Here is an 18070-nt window from a genome sequence, read left to right on the forward strand (position 1 = left end):
TTCCTATTGTCATGGGATCATTGCATATAATTATAATTTGAAGTGATAGTCATTAGCTAAAGAATATATTGGACCTGAAATTCTCCTAATGATAACAAAGATACAATTTCCCCCTCTAGATAGAGATAATATGATCAACATTCTATTTTAAACAGCTGTGTACCTTTCTTTCAAAATATAACCCAGTTCTGCTAACTACTTGCATTTTTGCATTGTGTTTTTTTGGTGAAGTTTCAAGTTGGGAACCCAGATTTCATAACCTTGATTGATATGGATTCATTTTGACACTAGCTAGCTCTGGTTAAGGTGGAAAGGGAGAAATGATCACTTTAGAGTTACTATTCAAATCATGGGAGGAGAAAGGCAATGTTCACCGTGCAGCTGATTAAATGCGGAAGAATAGCTGGAGTTTTCACAGCTGCAAAAGCACTTCACTTTGAAAGCAGTCAGAATTGATGAACAGCTCTCCTTATTGCTATGAGACAAAGGGAGGTGCAACAATAGCGTGTGTGGAAGTTTGACAAGCCTATGACCAGATACTTGTTGACCTCGCTTTAACCTCAATTAATGAGAAATACAAGATTGGTAATGGAAACTGAAATGTCAAAGTGAAGTTGAATGAACAGAACAGTTAAAAGTTCTGGAATACATGTTACTTACAGGGTCACAATGTGTTTTCTTATTTCCGTCATTGAGGAAAGAACCAATTAATGTATTTTGTTCAGGGATCCCTGAAACGCTTGAGAACTCAAGAAAGGTTCAGAGTGATCGGAACACTCAGCTCTTTAGTGGTAACTATCAGCAATGAAATATTTCTACTACCTTAATATTAAGGCACCCTTTATCTTGCATCTTCTCTTGGTAGGCAACCCTAAAACATGTTTTTACATCCTGTTAATATTCTTACTTAACCCACACAGGAAGCTCATATTGTCAGGGTTTCATGGCGAGAAACTGCTTCATCACTTTCAGGTTGTTTTTTGATGCCTATCTGCCACTGCATCTACTAAAACACCATTGGCACTAAAGAATACACTTCAAAATTAATAAGTAATATATGTCTAAAATTGAGAATAATTGGTACTTGACCTTTCTCCTTCATCTCATTCTCTAGTTTCCAGGATCAGGTTCCAAAGATAGATTTTGGCATAGAATTGAGAAGAGGAGAATGAAGTACAACTCTTGGGCTTCTCAAAGCTTAGGTTGGTGCAGAGGAGAGAGTTAGGCTCCATACGTATTACTCTCCTGAAGGTTGAGAAGCACTGCATCTACTTTAGAATAGGACATGAAGCTTTCTACTAGAATTCTTTTAAAAATATTTACTACAATCAGACATCACCATAAACCATAAAGGACTATCTCAATTTCTATCCAAGTAAGTCTTTTCCGATAGTGTTACAGAAATGAAAAAATTTATCTTGTTTGTGGGAGAAGCCAACCCTAGGAATGAGGGTCAGGAAAAGCCAAGAAGTAAAGTATTTTCTTTGGATTATATTGATTATATGAATCACAAGTGATGCTGATGCAAAAGGTCAGCAATGTATTAGTTATATCCACAAATCACAAAATAAATCACAAGATTTCATTTCTATAGGCTACTTAAAATGTATTCGTTAAAATGGTTTTAAAAGATACTGACAATCTAACACATCTCAGGTTAGATTTAAGCTTTGAGTTTAGATTTAAACTCAAATCCTGTATACATCTTGGCACAATCACCTGAGTGAAAAACATAGTGCTTCTGTTACGTTTTTAATAAATCCACCACTGTATTTGTTAAGTTTAATCAAAAATCTTTTTGGAAGAAAATTTCTTATAATTGGAAAGTATTCTTTTAGCAAGTAGGGAGAAAAAGATCTTATTTGTAAACCTCAAACATAATGGAGTTTGTCTAAAGAATAATACAACCAACTATTCTCAAATATTGTTTATTAATTTTGAAGCCTATTCTTTAGTACCAATGGTGTTTTAGCTAATTAACCTGTACCCCATAAATTACTGAAACACAATGGTTAAGGCTAACGTCTAATTAAGCTAACTGTTTCCGAGTCTATTTTTTCCAGTATTTCTTTAAAACTAACTTCTGAATGAGCAGACAGAGAAGAAAATGTTTCTGCCGTCACTACACAGAGTAATCCTGGCGGAGTGTACCCTTTGATGACGATTAGTAGTACCCTGCTGGTAATACTCGACCATTTAAAGCTCTCTCCTTTCAAGCTCCCAAGGTGCTCATGCTGGAGACACTTGCATCATCCCAATGCTGTTTCATGGAGTAACAAATCGAGGAGAGCAGAAATGAAACACCTTTTCCAAGATGTTTCCGGCAGAGTAAGAGCCGTGACTAAAAGGTGTTTGGAACCTTGCTAAGGGCCTGCTGAGATCTTCTATCTGTGGCTGGATCATGTATTATTAGTCCACAGAACTGCATCAGAGAGGCAGCAGGGTAGGGCCAGAGGCACAGGGCCTTTGAGTCAGAGGATTCACAGCTGGGTCCCACGTCCACTGCTCTACTTTGGAGATCTCCCTAGGTTGTTCTTTTCCATCATTCAAACGTTACTAATAAACATCATCTCTGGTACTGGCTTAGTGTAAGAATCAAATAATACGATGTATGTAAAAGGAACTTGGAAATGGAGAGCTACACAAATATTAAGAAGTCTTTTTGTGTGAGTGTGTGTGTGCATAGCCGAAGATTTCCCAAAGATTGATTGTTTAGCTAATAAACTGGCCAGATCTTTTTTCCTCTTCTTCCCTCTCGCTTCCTACTCTTTTAGCTAGCCTACCCTGCTCTCCTTGAAAGGAGATAATGAACAGGGCCATTCCTGATTCTATACTTTGCTTCCAGAAGTAAGAGTTACCTGAGTTGTTAAATCACCTTGTGGATTAGACGTCCTTAATTACTGTGTATTATTTTTATGTTCTATCATGTCTGTACTTCTTAAATGAATGGCAATTTAGCTAATTAGCTAAGTGGTGGGAATTATGATTTTTAAAATGAGTTTTTTAAGGAGTGTTCTGTACTTTGTTGACTCTAAAGGGGAAAACAGCATGTTCAGCAAATGCATTTTAAAGCTCAATACTACTTGCTATGTTCAAATGATTCTCAGGGAAAAGCTAGAAGACAGCGTCAGCTTTCAGCATTGCCGAATCTCGGGCTAATATTTGTTTAGGTGCTTTGCTGGGTGACTTGAATAGAATCAAACCAGATGTGGTTACCTTTGTTTCTCCCCAGAACTTGTTTACTGTCACTAAGGCTGACTTGGTAACTGAAGGGAGATGTAAATAGGAACCCGAGTAGGATCCACAGATCAAGTTGGGTGCCCTGTTTCAAGTCTATCCCTAGACTCTCAGGAAATCCATGTGACACTGAGGCACATATATCCCCAGACAATCTTTAAGATAAGTCAAAATATGGTAAACAGTGTTTGACTCTCAACAGTGGTGCATGGCAGGTCAGCGCCAGCATGGCCGATGGCCCTGGAGCACAAACGGACCCCAACAGCTTGTTCTGGCTTCCAGAGGGAGTCACACTGAAGCAGAACCAGGTTTGCAGCATTTCGCTGTCTGGTCTCCCTCCACAACTAGGCAAATGCATCCTTCTTTGTTGGTCACACTCAGAGAAGTGGATATTTTGTATGTCTGATGGGTGACTCGGTTTTATCAAAGCATTTGTATGTCAGATGAGGTCGTCTCGAGCTCCCCCGTACAAAGAAAGATGCCAGAGAATCCTCTTGTGCCCCTAACTCCCAGAACTTCTGGATCTTAGATTGATAGTTCTGGTTGTTTGATGTGACTTTTTCTAATGTCACTGGCAAGTTAGACCCTTAGTATTTATACCTGCCACCCCTAGTCAGACACACCCCAAAAGTGTGTGCCCTAGAGATTCCACAGTGTAAATTAAGAACATTGTCATCGTTTGAAAAATTATCTTTGAGTATCTACAACTAAACAGACATAGTTCTGGCATTCTCAGTGAAGTCTGTTAGTGCTAAGAGCCAATTGTGAAATACTGGCAGATATGTGTCATGTAAAACTCTGTAGAATTACCTTTTATAGGCACAGTTATTTGCCATGGCTTTTGACAGATAAGCACTAGGTTTCAGAAAGTAGCTCTAACTGTTACTTACTAAGAGTGCAACTTTTTACAAAGTTGAATAATGTATGGCATGTAATTTCAAATTCAATGTTCTACTGTGTGCAATTTCCAACTGTGTTTTGTATAAAACGTAATTTTTTAAAGAGGAGTAATGATTTTGATTTTTTCATGGTCCCCCTGGATAAAATCAGTACATGAAATTAGATAAAGTGCAAAGTAGATGCCACTAAAATTTAATTTGAGAAATTTTAACCAACATACTATGAATGTGTAATATGACTTGCTGCATCATCCTGTCCAGAAAATATAGCCAGTGTCTCCCCATTTACAGCGCCCCTAGTATCCTATTGTACTGACCGCAATATTCTAATCTCTCTGCTGTGATAACACAATGATTAAGCACTTTTATTACAGAAATGCCTCATGACTACTGACCTTTTCCAGTTTGTTCTTTATAGGAAAGCACAAGCCAAAGTGGAAAAAAATCTAGGAAAGCCAATAAAAGAGTAAATGGAGCCTTTCTTTAGGGAATCAAACATTGCCACCAGGGGAAAGTCTAGCATTCAGAGTGTACACACATATCCACCTACATTATTTATTTTCAATTTGTTCTTTTCTCTTCTTTGCAGGTGCCCAGAGATGTGATAAAGGACCGCTCGACTCCGTCTCCGGGCTGAGTCGAAGTGGGTCCCTGCTCTTGATCTTCCTTTGGCTTTGTCTAGGGGAAAATAAAACTCATTAAGCACCAATAAATGCATCATTTCATCTCAAGAATGTCAAGTTTAGACAGCTCCCTTTCAAGAGCACAAGGCTTCTACTGACATTTAAAATTTTAGTCCTTTATAATTTATATATTTTAATGAGCATAATAATTGTATTAGTTTTTAAAATAAAAGTAGAACATACATGAGCATAGAGGAACTTTAAAAAAATAGTTTCAGAAAACTATTAAAATATTAAATAAAAAATTCTCACCTCTTTTTTTCCTATTATTCCATACTCAGACCCAAAATTCTACTCCCAATATGATTCTCTTTATTTCCCCCCTAAAAATATCTAATATATATCCTGTATCTACATTTACATAATTTTTATATAAATGGAAGTTTATAATAAATCTTACATATTATTTTTTCACATTATAATAACTAGTAAACTATTCCAAAATGCACTTTGTAGTTCTTCTCACATTTTTTTAAAAAAATATATTTTATTGATTTTTTACAGAGAGGAAGGGAGAGAGATAGAGAGTTAGAAACATCGATGAGAGAGAAACATCGATCAGCTGCCTCCTGCACGCCCCTCACTGGGGATGTGCCCGCAACCCACGTACGTGCCCTTGACCGGAATCGAACCCGGGACCTTTCAGTCCGCAGGCTGACGCTCTATCCACTGAGCCAAACCGGTTTCGGCTCTTCTCACATTTTTTAATAGCTAAGAATATACCATGTTAAGTATATAACTTACCTTATTTATTTTACTATTTCCTTATCATGCACTTTTAGATTTATCCAGTATTAAAAACACACCAAAAAACTATATAGCTAATCCTGCAATAAAAGTTCTTAAACACTTTGCATAGATCTTTGCATTGGTGTGTCAGCAAATAAATGACTAGGAGTGGGTATGTTCATTTTAAATTTTGATATACGTATTTCAAATTTCATTCTAGCAATTTACATTCCAAGCCAGAGTGAATGGATGTGCCTGCTTTACCACACGTACATTAAATTATGAAATATAAAATGAGTGCTGCCTGACATTTTGATAGTTTAAAACGTCATATTGTTTGAATTTGCATTTTCAAAATTATGAATGAGGGTGAACCTTCGTTTAAATATTCATTGTCTATTTGAATTTATTTTTATGAAGTCTGTTCATATTTTTTGCCAATCTTGAAGTTAAGTTGGTATTTTTCTATTGATTTGTAAGAGCTCTTTGTGTACCAATTGCCACTTTCTTGTCATATTGCATATGCTGCCCAGTGTTCCCATTTTGTTATCTGAGTTTAGATTTAATTTATGCAGTATAAATAAACACTTTAAAATTTTATGTTGTCCCATTTATCAATCTATTTGAGGTGTCTAGACATTATGTCCTGCATAACGAAACTGTCTTCACTCAAAAATTATTTTTAAAAATATATGCATGCATTCTTCCAACATCTTTATGTCTACTTTTATTTTCAGCAATTAAATATTTAATTTGACTGGACTCCATGTCAGTAAAATTAGGTAGGGTCTTTCTATTTTTTTCCAAAGGGTTATTGTCAAATATAAAGAAATCAATCAATTATATGACATTAAGAAACATTAGTCTTTGTTTAGTCAGTCAGTAAACATATAATTAATCATAAGTAAATTATTGCAATAACTGCAAAATGTAAACATTAAAAACTATTCTTTAAGCTTCATCATCAAATCTCCGTAGTATTATGAAGGTTCTTTGATTCCTCTCCTTCATAAAAATGATTTGGTTTAATTTCTACCTTGGGGATAGACTATAACTATTATCAATGGCTACGGTGTGCCAGGTCCTATTCTAGATCCTCAGTATTTATTGTTTCAATTAATCCTCATAAATATTGTCATCCTCCATTTACAGATGAGAGAATTGAAAGGTTTAATATCATATGATCACACAGCTAGTAAGGAGTAGAAACAATACATATTGAATGTCATATAGACTACTTTGTATCACTGTCCCTGCCTATCTGAGCTTGGACTCCAAGTCTTTCAAAGAATTTAATCATTCCCCATTCCCACTTCACCCTGGGATGCTTTTAACGACCAGAAAACAGGATGTTTTATTCACTGCCAAAGTCTAATCTGATGCTACATGGTTGTCGGTTTTTAATTATTCACCTTCTAATTTACACGGAAAGAGTGTTTAACATGATATATTCTATAGACTTGAATCACTAAAAACAGATTAGAAAACACAAGGTAGAAAACACACATCAAAAGGGGCAGAATTTTGGAAACTCCTGGCTGAACAAAGCACATTTCATTGTACTGCTGGAAGGTAGGATCATGTCTTTATGTGGTCAACTTTTTAGTTTGTAGGAACTCTTATAAGTTGTGTCTGAAAATGTAATTATTAATCCACCAGGGAGTAACTTTAAATATATGCAAATGTGAAAACAGTCAGAATTTTAAGCCAATGTCTATAGAAATGTGGTAGGAACGGCCAGCAGCTGCTTATGCAGTGTGAGGGAGCATCACAATGCCAGGTGGAATTGCAAAATTAACTACAAAATGGACCAGATTAGTTTTCTGACAGCCAATAAGCCAGTTCCTTTCTCAGTGGAGAAATCTAATTAATAGCTGAGATTTTCTAAATCCAACAACAGCAATTTGATAGTCTTAAAAAGGGCCCCTCAAAGGGAAATGTCAAAGTACCTGTATTGGTCTTGGACCTAAATGGAATAAAAATATGTTTCTTTAAAAACTTTTGTCACAATTTACACACTCACGCATGATTGGGGTTGAAAATCATTCCACTTAGTGATCTAAAAATCTCCCAAGCAGAGGAAAGAAGTTAAAGTGGTCCTGGGTTGATGGATCCTAACTAAAAATATTACAAATAGAAAACAGCTCATTTTAAAAAATATGTAGGTACAAAATATTTATGACAGCAATATTTGTAATTCGCACACGTACACAAACACATAAATGTATACACATAGGCAATATACATGTATATTCATGTGTGAAACTAGCCAATTGTCCATAAACAAAAGAATGCATAAATGCTGGTATCGTCATGATATGGGCTATTACAACTTCTATTAAACTGGACTCTGGGGAATAAATGGAAAATGAATGAAATATTAGCATAGAAATACCTCAGAAACATAATACTGATTACAAAAGAAATAGAACACAGACAAAATGGCAACATTTTTATAATGTTCACACACATGCAAAACTAAAACTAAAGAACATATTTTTTAGGGAAATAGATATGCTGTAAAATTATGCATACTCACATGACTACAGCCACCTACAGAGAGACTGGAAAATATAGTCTAGCTGGGCCACCATGTTTCTTACTAAACAGCATTAGTAGAATTCTATTCCTTAAACTGGATTTTGGTGTATGGGGATTTGTAATAATATTTTCATATTATTTTTTTTATTATAAAGTATTTCACAGCAAAAAAGGGACAAGACTAGAGTGGTATTGAACCATTGAACAGTGGAACCTGACTAATCTCTTTGGGTTGGTGATGGTGGTGAGGGTGGACCATCAATTGCTTAAGATGTATGACTAATGGATTTCCTTCCACTTTTCCTTCCCCTTCCCTCCCTCCCTCCTTCCCTTGCATCCTCCCTTCTTCCCTCTCCTCTCCTCCCCTTACCTCCCCTCCTCTTCTCTCTCTCTCTCTCTCTCTCTCTCTCTCTCTCTCTCTCTCTCGCTCTCGTTCTCGCTCTCGCTCTGGCTGTCTCTCTCGCTCTCTCCCTCCCTCCCTCCCTCCCTCTCTTCCTCTCTTTCCCATTGACTTTGGAGGTGAAGTCAAATGTCAAATGCTAAGAATGAGGATTTAATTACTAGGAGTTGGTGGTTTGAAGACAATAAGGAATGCATGAAACATCTGTTGTAGGGGATGGGCTGTCAAGCCCTGGAGCGAAAGTGATAGATTTGTTGGGGAATTTGACTGCCCTATTTGAGACTGCAAATAAAAATTTAGAGGGGGTTCCCATCTGTCCTAGTGCAGGTTTTATATGAGCAATCCTTAGCAACCTGTGTGCAGGTCAGAGAAAATAGATAGTTGGTTATGTGTTTACAGCTTTGCTAGATGGATAAAGAAAAAATACAGAGGTGTAAGAGTTTAGGGTATATGCAAACAAGACTAAAATTATGAACCATGAAAGCTAAGGTAAAGAAAAAAGGAAATAGTAGTGAACTAACAGGAAGAAGGTGAAGATTTCAATGTTTTGGAGATTACCATCAGGTAAAAAATTATAGGTAAATTTGGTAACATATTAGGGGAGGAGGTACTAGGTATGTTATTAAGCAGGACTGTTAAATAAGCAATTTAAGTTATTGAGCAATACTGAGGATAATTTCCAGAAAAAATTAAATGTAATGTTTATACTCCAGTGAGTTAGGACTTATCAACAAAGCATCATGTATTGGCAATATTCCCTAAGCCCCCAAAATGTTCTAGGTATTAGCCTAGGAACTTTGTCTTCATTCTCATTTAATTCTCACTTTGATAGGCATTAGTTTTTCCATTTATGAAAAAGCAAACTAAAGGTCATAGAAATTGTATAATTTGCCAAAATTTAAAGTGGGAAGGCTGATTTGGAATCCTTACTGATTTTATTTGAAAGCTCATGTTTTTCCCACCTCACTATAGTAGACAACTAGAAAGTATATTCTTATTAGATATTTTTACTTATCTGTGCTACCTGTTGAGTCAAAATGGATCTTATCTCCTAAACAGGAATTGTTTCCTTTGTGGTCTTTTCTTCTCCCATTTTACTCCTTGCTTCAAAAGAGATATACATTGGAAAATGCTCCCTCTCCCGTTATTTTAGGTTACATTTCCTTTCCACTTCCCCTCATGTCCTCTCTTTTACGTTGTAAAATACTTTAATAATATATCTTTTACATATTAGAACATGTGTTCCATTTAAATATTAATCCAGGCTTCTGGTTCAATATGGCTTTTAAGAAACCCATATTAAAGAACTATAAGAACATGTAAAAAAATGAGTTCATATGCTCTGAATTATATAATTTTGAAAGCAGAAAATCATTAGAAACCCAAATCAAATTGAAAAACAAAAACAAAAATCACAGTGAAATAATTTAACCTGTCTTAGAAATTGGTAGATTGTCGTGGCAATAAGTAAATAAAATTATAGGGAATTTAAATACTATTTATTATCAATAATTAATGGGCATATATCTATGGTGATGTCCAACATAGAATGTCCATTCGTTTCACATGCTTATGGAATATTCACAACAATTGATTTTATTCTGCAAAGACAACTTCAAAAAGATTCCAAAAAGTAGGTCATATGGGTGAAAAAAATCTTCCCTCTACTTCAAATTCTAAGCATTTGGATTTTCCCCAAAGTTTTTATATAACTTCATTTTAAAAGAAATTAGTGAACAAAATTAATAGACTTTTGGAAATAAGTGAATATTGTGTTTAAAAAGAAATAATGTTACCAAATATTTGATATCCAAACCCAATAGATATGATCAAAGATGGATCAGAGGAAAATTAATACTTAACGTGCATGCATCATAAAAGATATCACATATAAATATCCAACACATGACACAAAAGATATTTAAAATGTAAAATATGTAGAACTTTTCAAGTCACAAAATAAATATCATATTTTATAACTAGAAATCCAAATAAGAGTAAACTAAAAGGATACAGAAATGGAAGTAAAATAAAATAAAAAACAAAGTCTAAAAAAGTATGATCAATAAAACCAAAAAAGGTAAAATAATTAAACTTTTAGCAATTGTATTCAGGGAGAAAAATAGAGATAACACAAACACTTTTTAAAAATTTAAAAGCACCACGAATTTAGAAAAACTTAAAAATTATGCATTACTTTGCATAAAATTATATCAGCATAGTCTTCTAGATTAACTGAATACTTTGAGGGAGATACAACCAATTACTAAAATAGGCCCCCAAAGAAGTAATAACCTTGAATAGACCAATAACTGTGGAAAAAAGTCAAGAAAGAGTCCATCTCACTCACACTGCTTATCACTCCACACTAAAGCCTATTTCAGATGGTTTTAAAGGTCAATGTTATCAAGCCTTAAAGGAACAAATAATTGTTTTAAAGCTTCAGAGAACAAAAAAAGCCTGAAAATTTCTGAATGCAATCTACAAGTCTGGAAAACTGATACCAAGACTATAAAACTATATTTACCACTTTAAATATTGATCCAAAGATCTTAAACAAAACATTAGTGTACTGAATATTAAAAGGAACTATACCATGCCTATGTGGGATTATGCCAATGATGGCTTAATTTTAGGGAATCTTAATATAATTTACCAAGAAGCAAAGGCATAACATAATCTCAATAAGTACTGATTTTTAAAATATAATTAAATATCCTTGTGTGTGTGTTTGTGTTTTTTTTAAAAAAAACTTCATGATAAGCAAGCAATAGGAGGGTCTTCTTTAATTTAATAGAGGATATTTGTCAGTAATCAAGGGAAAACTCTTATTTCATGGGTGACATTAGAAACTTCACAGTTTTTGTAATTTGTAAAAGGGCCAAAACTTTCCAAAGAAAATGCAAATGCATTATGAAAAGTTTAAAAATACCAACAAATTAAATAGTATAGAATGCTTGGTTATTTTCAATGTCAAGAGTTTTGTGCATTTCCTTTTAAAATTTTAGTGCGCTTATTTTTCATACTCAATTGCAGTTATATAGTACATAAACATTTATTTGAATATGAAAAAATAATATGTGTACATTTTACAAACTTGAGAAATGTAAAATAGCATAAAGTAGAAAATGAACGTCCTTCATAATACTGACTTCCAGAAATAATTTAACATTTGGTGAATTGATTTTTTATTTTGTTCTAGGCTTTTTGTTTTGTTTTGACATCAATGACTTCATTTTATATTCAGTGAAAAAAGCTAATTTCAAAAGGTTACATGCTACATGATTCTATTTATGTAACATTCTCTAATTGTTGGAGACAAAGGACAGATTATCTGTAGGGATGGTGCAGGGTAGGGGATAGTATGACTATATAAGGGTAGTAAGAGGGAAACATTTGTAGTGATAAAATAGTTCTACTGGTATATGTTGCTTGTGGTGGTCACACAAATGTACCCATGTAATAAAATGGCACAGAACTATACACACATACCAGTGGCAATTTCCTAGTTTTGATATAACACTATAATTATGTAAGTTGTAACTATTGGGAACAACTGGGGTCTCTCTCTGTCTCTCTCTCCCTCTCATGTCCTTGCAAATGCCTGTGAATATGTAACTATTTTAAAATAGTGTCAAAAAATAGTTTTCATGTTGTGTCGAGGTATTGGTCTGCTTTCCCTGATTTTGAGTGCAGCATATTGAGGCTGCTGAAGTGCTCTCAGCCCTGGAGAATTGAAGCTGCATGAAAGCTGGAGCTGGTTTTTCCTGGCCCATCCTGAGAGTTGGTGTCAATTTGCGAAAGTAGTCCTTCCTCAAAGCATATTACGTCTATCTTTTATAAACTTGGTACACTAAACTGATCTTATTAGAATATGATACTTTATTGTTATATTCTATTATAAAAATATACAAATCACACATCTACAAAGGAAATGCATATATTTTTATATCTCATCTTTATATGAGATATAGATGACTTACTGTTATTACTAGTATTTAAAAGAGCCTTTTCCATAATAAAATTTTTAATGAAGAAATGAACAAAATAAGAAAAATACTTCCTCATTATATATTTTGTACAGCCCTATGTATTTGCATATTTATGGATTATTGGGAATTTGGCTATGTGCTTTGCCTATCAGATAATTATTATCACCATCATTATTTTCAACACTCATCTTTTTAAGTTTATTTTTCAGAAAAAATACTCAAAATCCTGTGCATACTCTTGATTTTATAGTCATCTATGTTTTATACCAATTCTGATATCATTATTTTCAGTTTATTTATTTACATCATGAAGTCAGCATTTTACTGAGTGTAACATATATATAGAAAAAAACCCAGACAAATCAAAAGTGTGCAGCTTGATTTCTGGTTGGTACTGATCTTGAATATCTAAATCAGGAAAAGATTTTATATAGGTAGATATAGATATAAGTATTAGATGTATCTCCCACTAGTTCTGTTTTTCTGCAGAACTCTGACTCTGGTACACCCACTGCCCAGCTTCAACAAGTATGAATGCTGTATAGTCCTGTTTAGTTCCACCCACTTCACTCCTTCAGTTTCTATTGATGAAAATTTGAGGCAGCATAGCTACTTATCTACTTATCTATCTACCTATCTATCATTGATCTATCATCTAAAAAGCAGAATCAATATATGCCACTATATCATCATAAATGTATAACCATATTTTTAAATATTATCAAATATTCAATCATTGAGGAACCATGACTTTTAATTGGGATTCTTATATTCCCAGGGAAGTGTCAGAGGGATGGAAATGTGTGAGTGTGGGACAGGAAAAAGCCAGCAGATAATGCACTTGGTCAAGAAGCCCCATTTCTGTGTATCTAGCTTATAAAATGAGCTTCAAAATGAGATTCAATTCAATGAAAGAACTGTCATTTAAAGAAAGTGGGAAAAAAAAAAGAAGAAGAAAATGGATATTACTAAATAGGTATTCTCGAGTCAAAATAAGAGAGTAGTATTAATTCTACTTTGTGCAACTAGAAAAAAAAGTACATTTAGTAGAAAAGTGTATTGAATAATGCAGCAGATGTTTTAGCTTTACTCAATTTCTTGTCTAGAAGACATAGCATTACATGGCTTAAAAAGCTTGCTACTCAGAATTTAGTACAGAGATAGAGGCAAGTGAGTTATTAATGGCTGTTAGTGTTAATTAATACGGTTCTTCATTAATGTCCTTATATATTCATTTCAGTTGTTTTGTGTGAGGAATTTAAGTCACTGGTTAGGGAAAGTTTGGGAGGAGCATTTATGCAAGATTGGCTAAAAAGACAAAGAGAGAATTATTTTAGAATTTAATGGCAGGCCTTCAATTTCCTTTGAATAGACCTCTTATTGAGTTGGAAGAAATCAGAATAATGCCACAGGATTATTACAAGAGCAAGTAGCTCTCCCCTAAGAGTAAGAAGCAGAACTATCAATTAATTTTTTAAAAGTCTGAGAAGTTCAAGCAGCAAAACAGTAGAAAAGAAAGTGAGGGGTTAAGATAAACTGATATTACGAACTCAGGAATTTTAGAAGTATTAATACAGACAACAGTGTGGTGATTGATAGCCAGAGGAAACAGAGGTAGGGATTGGGAGGAGGTGGGCAAAAGTTGGGGGGGAATGGAGACATCTGTAATAGTGTCAACACTAAAAATAAAGTTAAAAATTAAAAGTATTAATTATAATTCTAGGAGTGAAGATAAAGGTTAGTTTGAATAGCTTAAGGAGCAATAAAATTCCTTTGTTTAACTTAATATATCAACTTACAAAATGACTCTTAAGAATTATTTACTTTGATATTTATAAGAGCAAATTTATATTTATTCACTTTTAGATGTTGATGATTTTTCAGCTACATAATGGATGCATGGGGTTTTATTATAACCTCTTTTAAAAATTAATACATACTGAAAGATATCAAAGTTTGTGGTTATAAATCTATGTAGGTAGTAAAGCACTAGCCATTTGAATCTTAGAAATGGCTACTCCCTACATTTAAAAATTAAAATATGTCGGTATTAAAATCAGAAAAAAATCCATGAAACAGTTAACAGAGGAGGAAAGGTAAATGGAAGCGTAAACATTTCCTTTTTTTTTTTTAAAAAAAAATCTATGCTACTTAACAATATTGGTGGAAATACATTTTCAGAAAATATCATAGAAATGAAAATACTTTGATGAATTATTCTTTGAATCCTTTGAAATCATGAAAGTGTCTTTCGGTGATAAATTCAAATAACTGGACCAACGCTGGGGTAATTATTTTTTAATGAGTACCAACAATTTCACTGAGAGAGTTGCATGTACACAAATCAGAAATAACACACCAATCTGCCGTAGGACCATGCATTTCTGCTCTTTACTAAATTTCTTTCAGTTGAGTATTGCCAGTTAAGCAGCAAACAGACTGGGAGAAAACTTTTGGTTAAGTTTACTGGGGATTGAACTAAATGATTTAATTTTAACTCTGAAAAATATTAGAGTAGTCTAGAAAGGGAAGATGACTTTTGCTTTTGGATTTAGAGTGAAGTATCTACTGAAGGAGAATTTTAGAGGCAGAAAGACCAAAGAAATGGTGTTTAGTCATAAAAAATGCTAATGAATTGGTAAGAACTGTGATCTAGCTATTTACTCTTAGGACATAGTCCTGACAATATTTATCAAGGACATAAATTTTAAAATTATTATCCAGCAACACATACAAAAGAATAAAGTCCCTGCATATTCCATATATAACAAGTATATAATATGATAAAAACAGATTCTCATTCAAAATTTATTATGTTTTTAATGCTTAGTCACTTATTAGGAATTTTTAATGGAAATTCAAATTACACAAAATAATGCATGAATCAAGCAAGCTAATGTGTTTACTTCAATTTTGTTCTCTCAAAAATTACCTAATCATTGTTATTAGTTTCTATTTATATATATTTTTCCCACAGGACTTACCAAGACATTGAGTAATGCAATTTCCAGACCCTTTCATGGATGTGTGGCCCTAAAAACAAGGTTGTAATGCTTCTTGTGTGTTCTGTGGAAGAATTCAAGTCAACATGCTGTTACTGAAAAGTTGCCAGTTGTTTAGTTCTAGTTACAGTGTGTGAAATTTAGAGTGGGTAGTTGATGGGGGTTGGTAGGAAGGTTTAAAAGATCCCTAAAATCACTCTGAAGCATAAAACTGATAGAAAAGAAGTTTAGGGTCATAATATAAATGAAAACACAAAGTTGTAAATATTAGGTGCCAAAAACATTAGATGATGCTTTTAAAAGAGAAAAGATTTCACGTGGATCTAGGAGCAGGCAAAGAAGATGGATTACTAGGCAAGAGGAAAATGTGAACCAAGACTTCAAGGTAGAAATTACATGGCAAATTCCAGAAAGAATAAGGCAATCAGTGTAAGAGAAGAGTAGTTATCATTAAATGCTCTCTAAATCTTGGAAACTATTACAAGGCTTAGGACAAATGTGTTTGATTATTGTAAGAAGTGTTTAGAAGTTGTGTGTGTGTGTGTGTGTGTGTGTGTGTGTGTGTGTGTGTGTGTGTTTTAATTCCTCTTCCAGAAAAAGGTAAAAGAAAAACTGGGAGAAAGAGATAGAAACAAGAAGTAGAGGAATTAGCATTTATTGAGCATCTATTAAGTTTCAATTAATCATTGTGTGTAAATTATAGTAACATAAACCTCATATTAACCCTATAAGTTAATTTGTATCTACTCTACTTGGTAGATGAGAAGCCTGAGGTAAAAAAGCTGATGTGCCATGCATAGTGTCATACAACTAGGAATTAGTAGACCTGGCATCTATTTGTAGGTCTCTTTGTCTCTACACCCATGTACTTTCTAGTAATTATACTGCACTAAAGAGAATAATGATAACCACTCACCCCTTGTAAACTGAGAAACCATAGATTTCACTAATCCTGACAGGAGAAATATAGAAAGGGATGCAGGAGGAAGAGAAGGTAAAACATGGGGTGGAATGGAATGATTTCCAAAGAGTGGCAGACTGCAAATGTGGCCACCAACTAATTTTCACCTTCTTATTCATAAACATCTCTCTTCAAGAGTTTGTTTCCTCTCCCCTTGAATTTTGGCTGGTCCTGTGGCTTTCTTTGACTAAAAAAATATGGCAGGAAAGAGTGTGTGACTTCTGGACTTACACAGTTTCCATATTTGCCCTCTTTGGATCCATTCTCTATGCAAAATAACAAGGGCTCAACTAGTGAATAATGACAGAGATAGCTAGAGCCAGGGATAGAAATTATAGAGATAGAGGTAGAGATCGAGACAGAGACATAGATAGAGAGATAGAGATAAAGATGGAGAGAGAGGGAGAGAAAGCTATACAACTCCCAGTCATTCCATCCTCCCCAGTTAAGGCACTGGATATGTAAAGTTCTTTAGGATGCTCTAGCCCAGCTGAGTTCCAAACTGATGGTACTACATAAGTGATTCCAGTCAACACCATTTGGAATAGAAGAACCCACATAGCCTACTCAAAGAATCATGAGAAATAATAAACTATTGTTGTTTACAAGTTTGGGGAAAATTGGTTATGCAGCAAAAGCTAACTGATACACTTAGTTTTGGGGTTCTGGAGTGGAGAAAACAAATCATCAGGAAAATATAGAACAATAAGGGTAGTGTCACCTTAGTCTCCATCTTCATTCAGATCCTTGAGCCTATACCTGACTTTAAGAACACCTCTATTAAGATACAAATACTATGGAAGGGATACTTACGTGCTTAGCAAGGATTAGTTGATAGCCAACAGAGTACCAACATATGGCTCAGGAAGGAGGGGAAGATATTATTTAAGCCTGACCCAGAAAAGGGTGTAAGAAAGTTACCAGAGAGATGAAATGTCCATTTCTAATGAGTACCACTACCATCACCTCCACAATCACCACCAATCATAATCATTTTTGTGCTAATGACTTACAACCACCTATTTTATGCAAATCTCATCCTAAATAATTATTTTTCTCTAATTCTCATAATGACATCTGTAGACATTGTCTCACTTTAAAGAAAGCAATACTACTATAAACCTCTATAGTTTTAAATAACTTGCCTACATCCTTGTAGAATACAAGAGGCAGCAAGATAATTAATACCCAATTCCAAAGCCTTTGCTCTTTGCTTTATCATTTACTTTCTAAAAATTTACGGGCACTTTTTTTCTAAAGGTCTGCCAACTTCAAAAAGGGTGTTGGTAAATGATTTTCAAAAATAATTAAGTTCTATAGGAAATAGGTCTATATTTAAGAGTTACAGAGTACATTGAAAATTACTTAAGATGAAAAGTTTATAGGAATTCTAATGTAGAAATCAATTAAAAATAAAAAAATAAAAAGAATTGCCTTAATAATTTGTAGCAGTACAATTTTATCACATTGATGGTGGGTGCTGAAATGATTCAATATTTTTCTCACTGGTATTTCCCAATGTCCTACATTAAAATTCCTTAACTGGTATTTTTTGTTGTTGTTCTGGGTTCTTCTCAGGTTTATAGAAGTCAAAGCAACAAAGTCTTGGCCATCCTTTGAGCCAGT

The 18070-nt window shown here is 34.1% G+C and overlaps 1 protein-coding gene across 1 annotated transcript in view; it reads right to left on the reverse strand.

Annotated features, from left to right (window-relative positions):
* Positions 1 to 18070, reverse strand: part of KCNH8 (potassium voltage-gated channel subfamily H member 8) — a gene marked incomplete at both ends in the record, with an annotated part of 278772 nt that overhangs the window by 114919 nt on the left and 145783 nt on the right. The window contains one exon of the mRNA XM_079794504.1: positions 4687 to 4814. Coding sequence (XP_079650630.1) covers positions 4687 to 4814 — 128 coding nt within the window. The remainder of the gene's footprint in view (positions 1 to 4686; positions 4815 to 18070) is intronic.

Source organism: Cnephaeus nilssonii (assembly GCF_951640355.1).
Source record: "Cnephaeus nilssonii genome assembly, chromosome: 17".
Classification (NCBI taxonomy): domain Eukaryota; kingdom Metazoa; phylum Chordata; class Mammalia; order Chiroptera; family Vespertilionidae; genus Cnephaeus; species Cnephaeus nilssonii.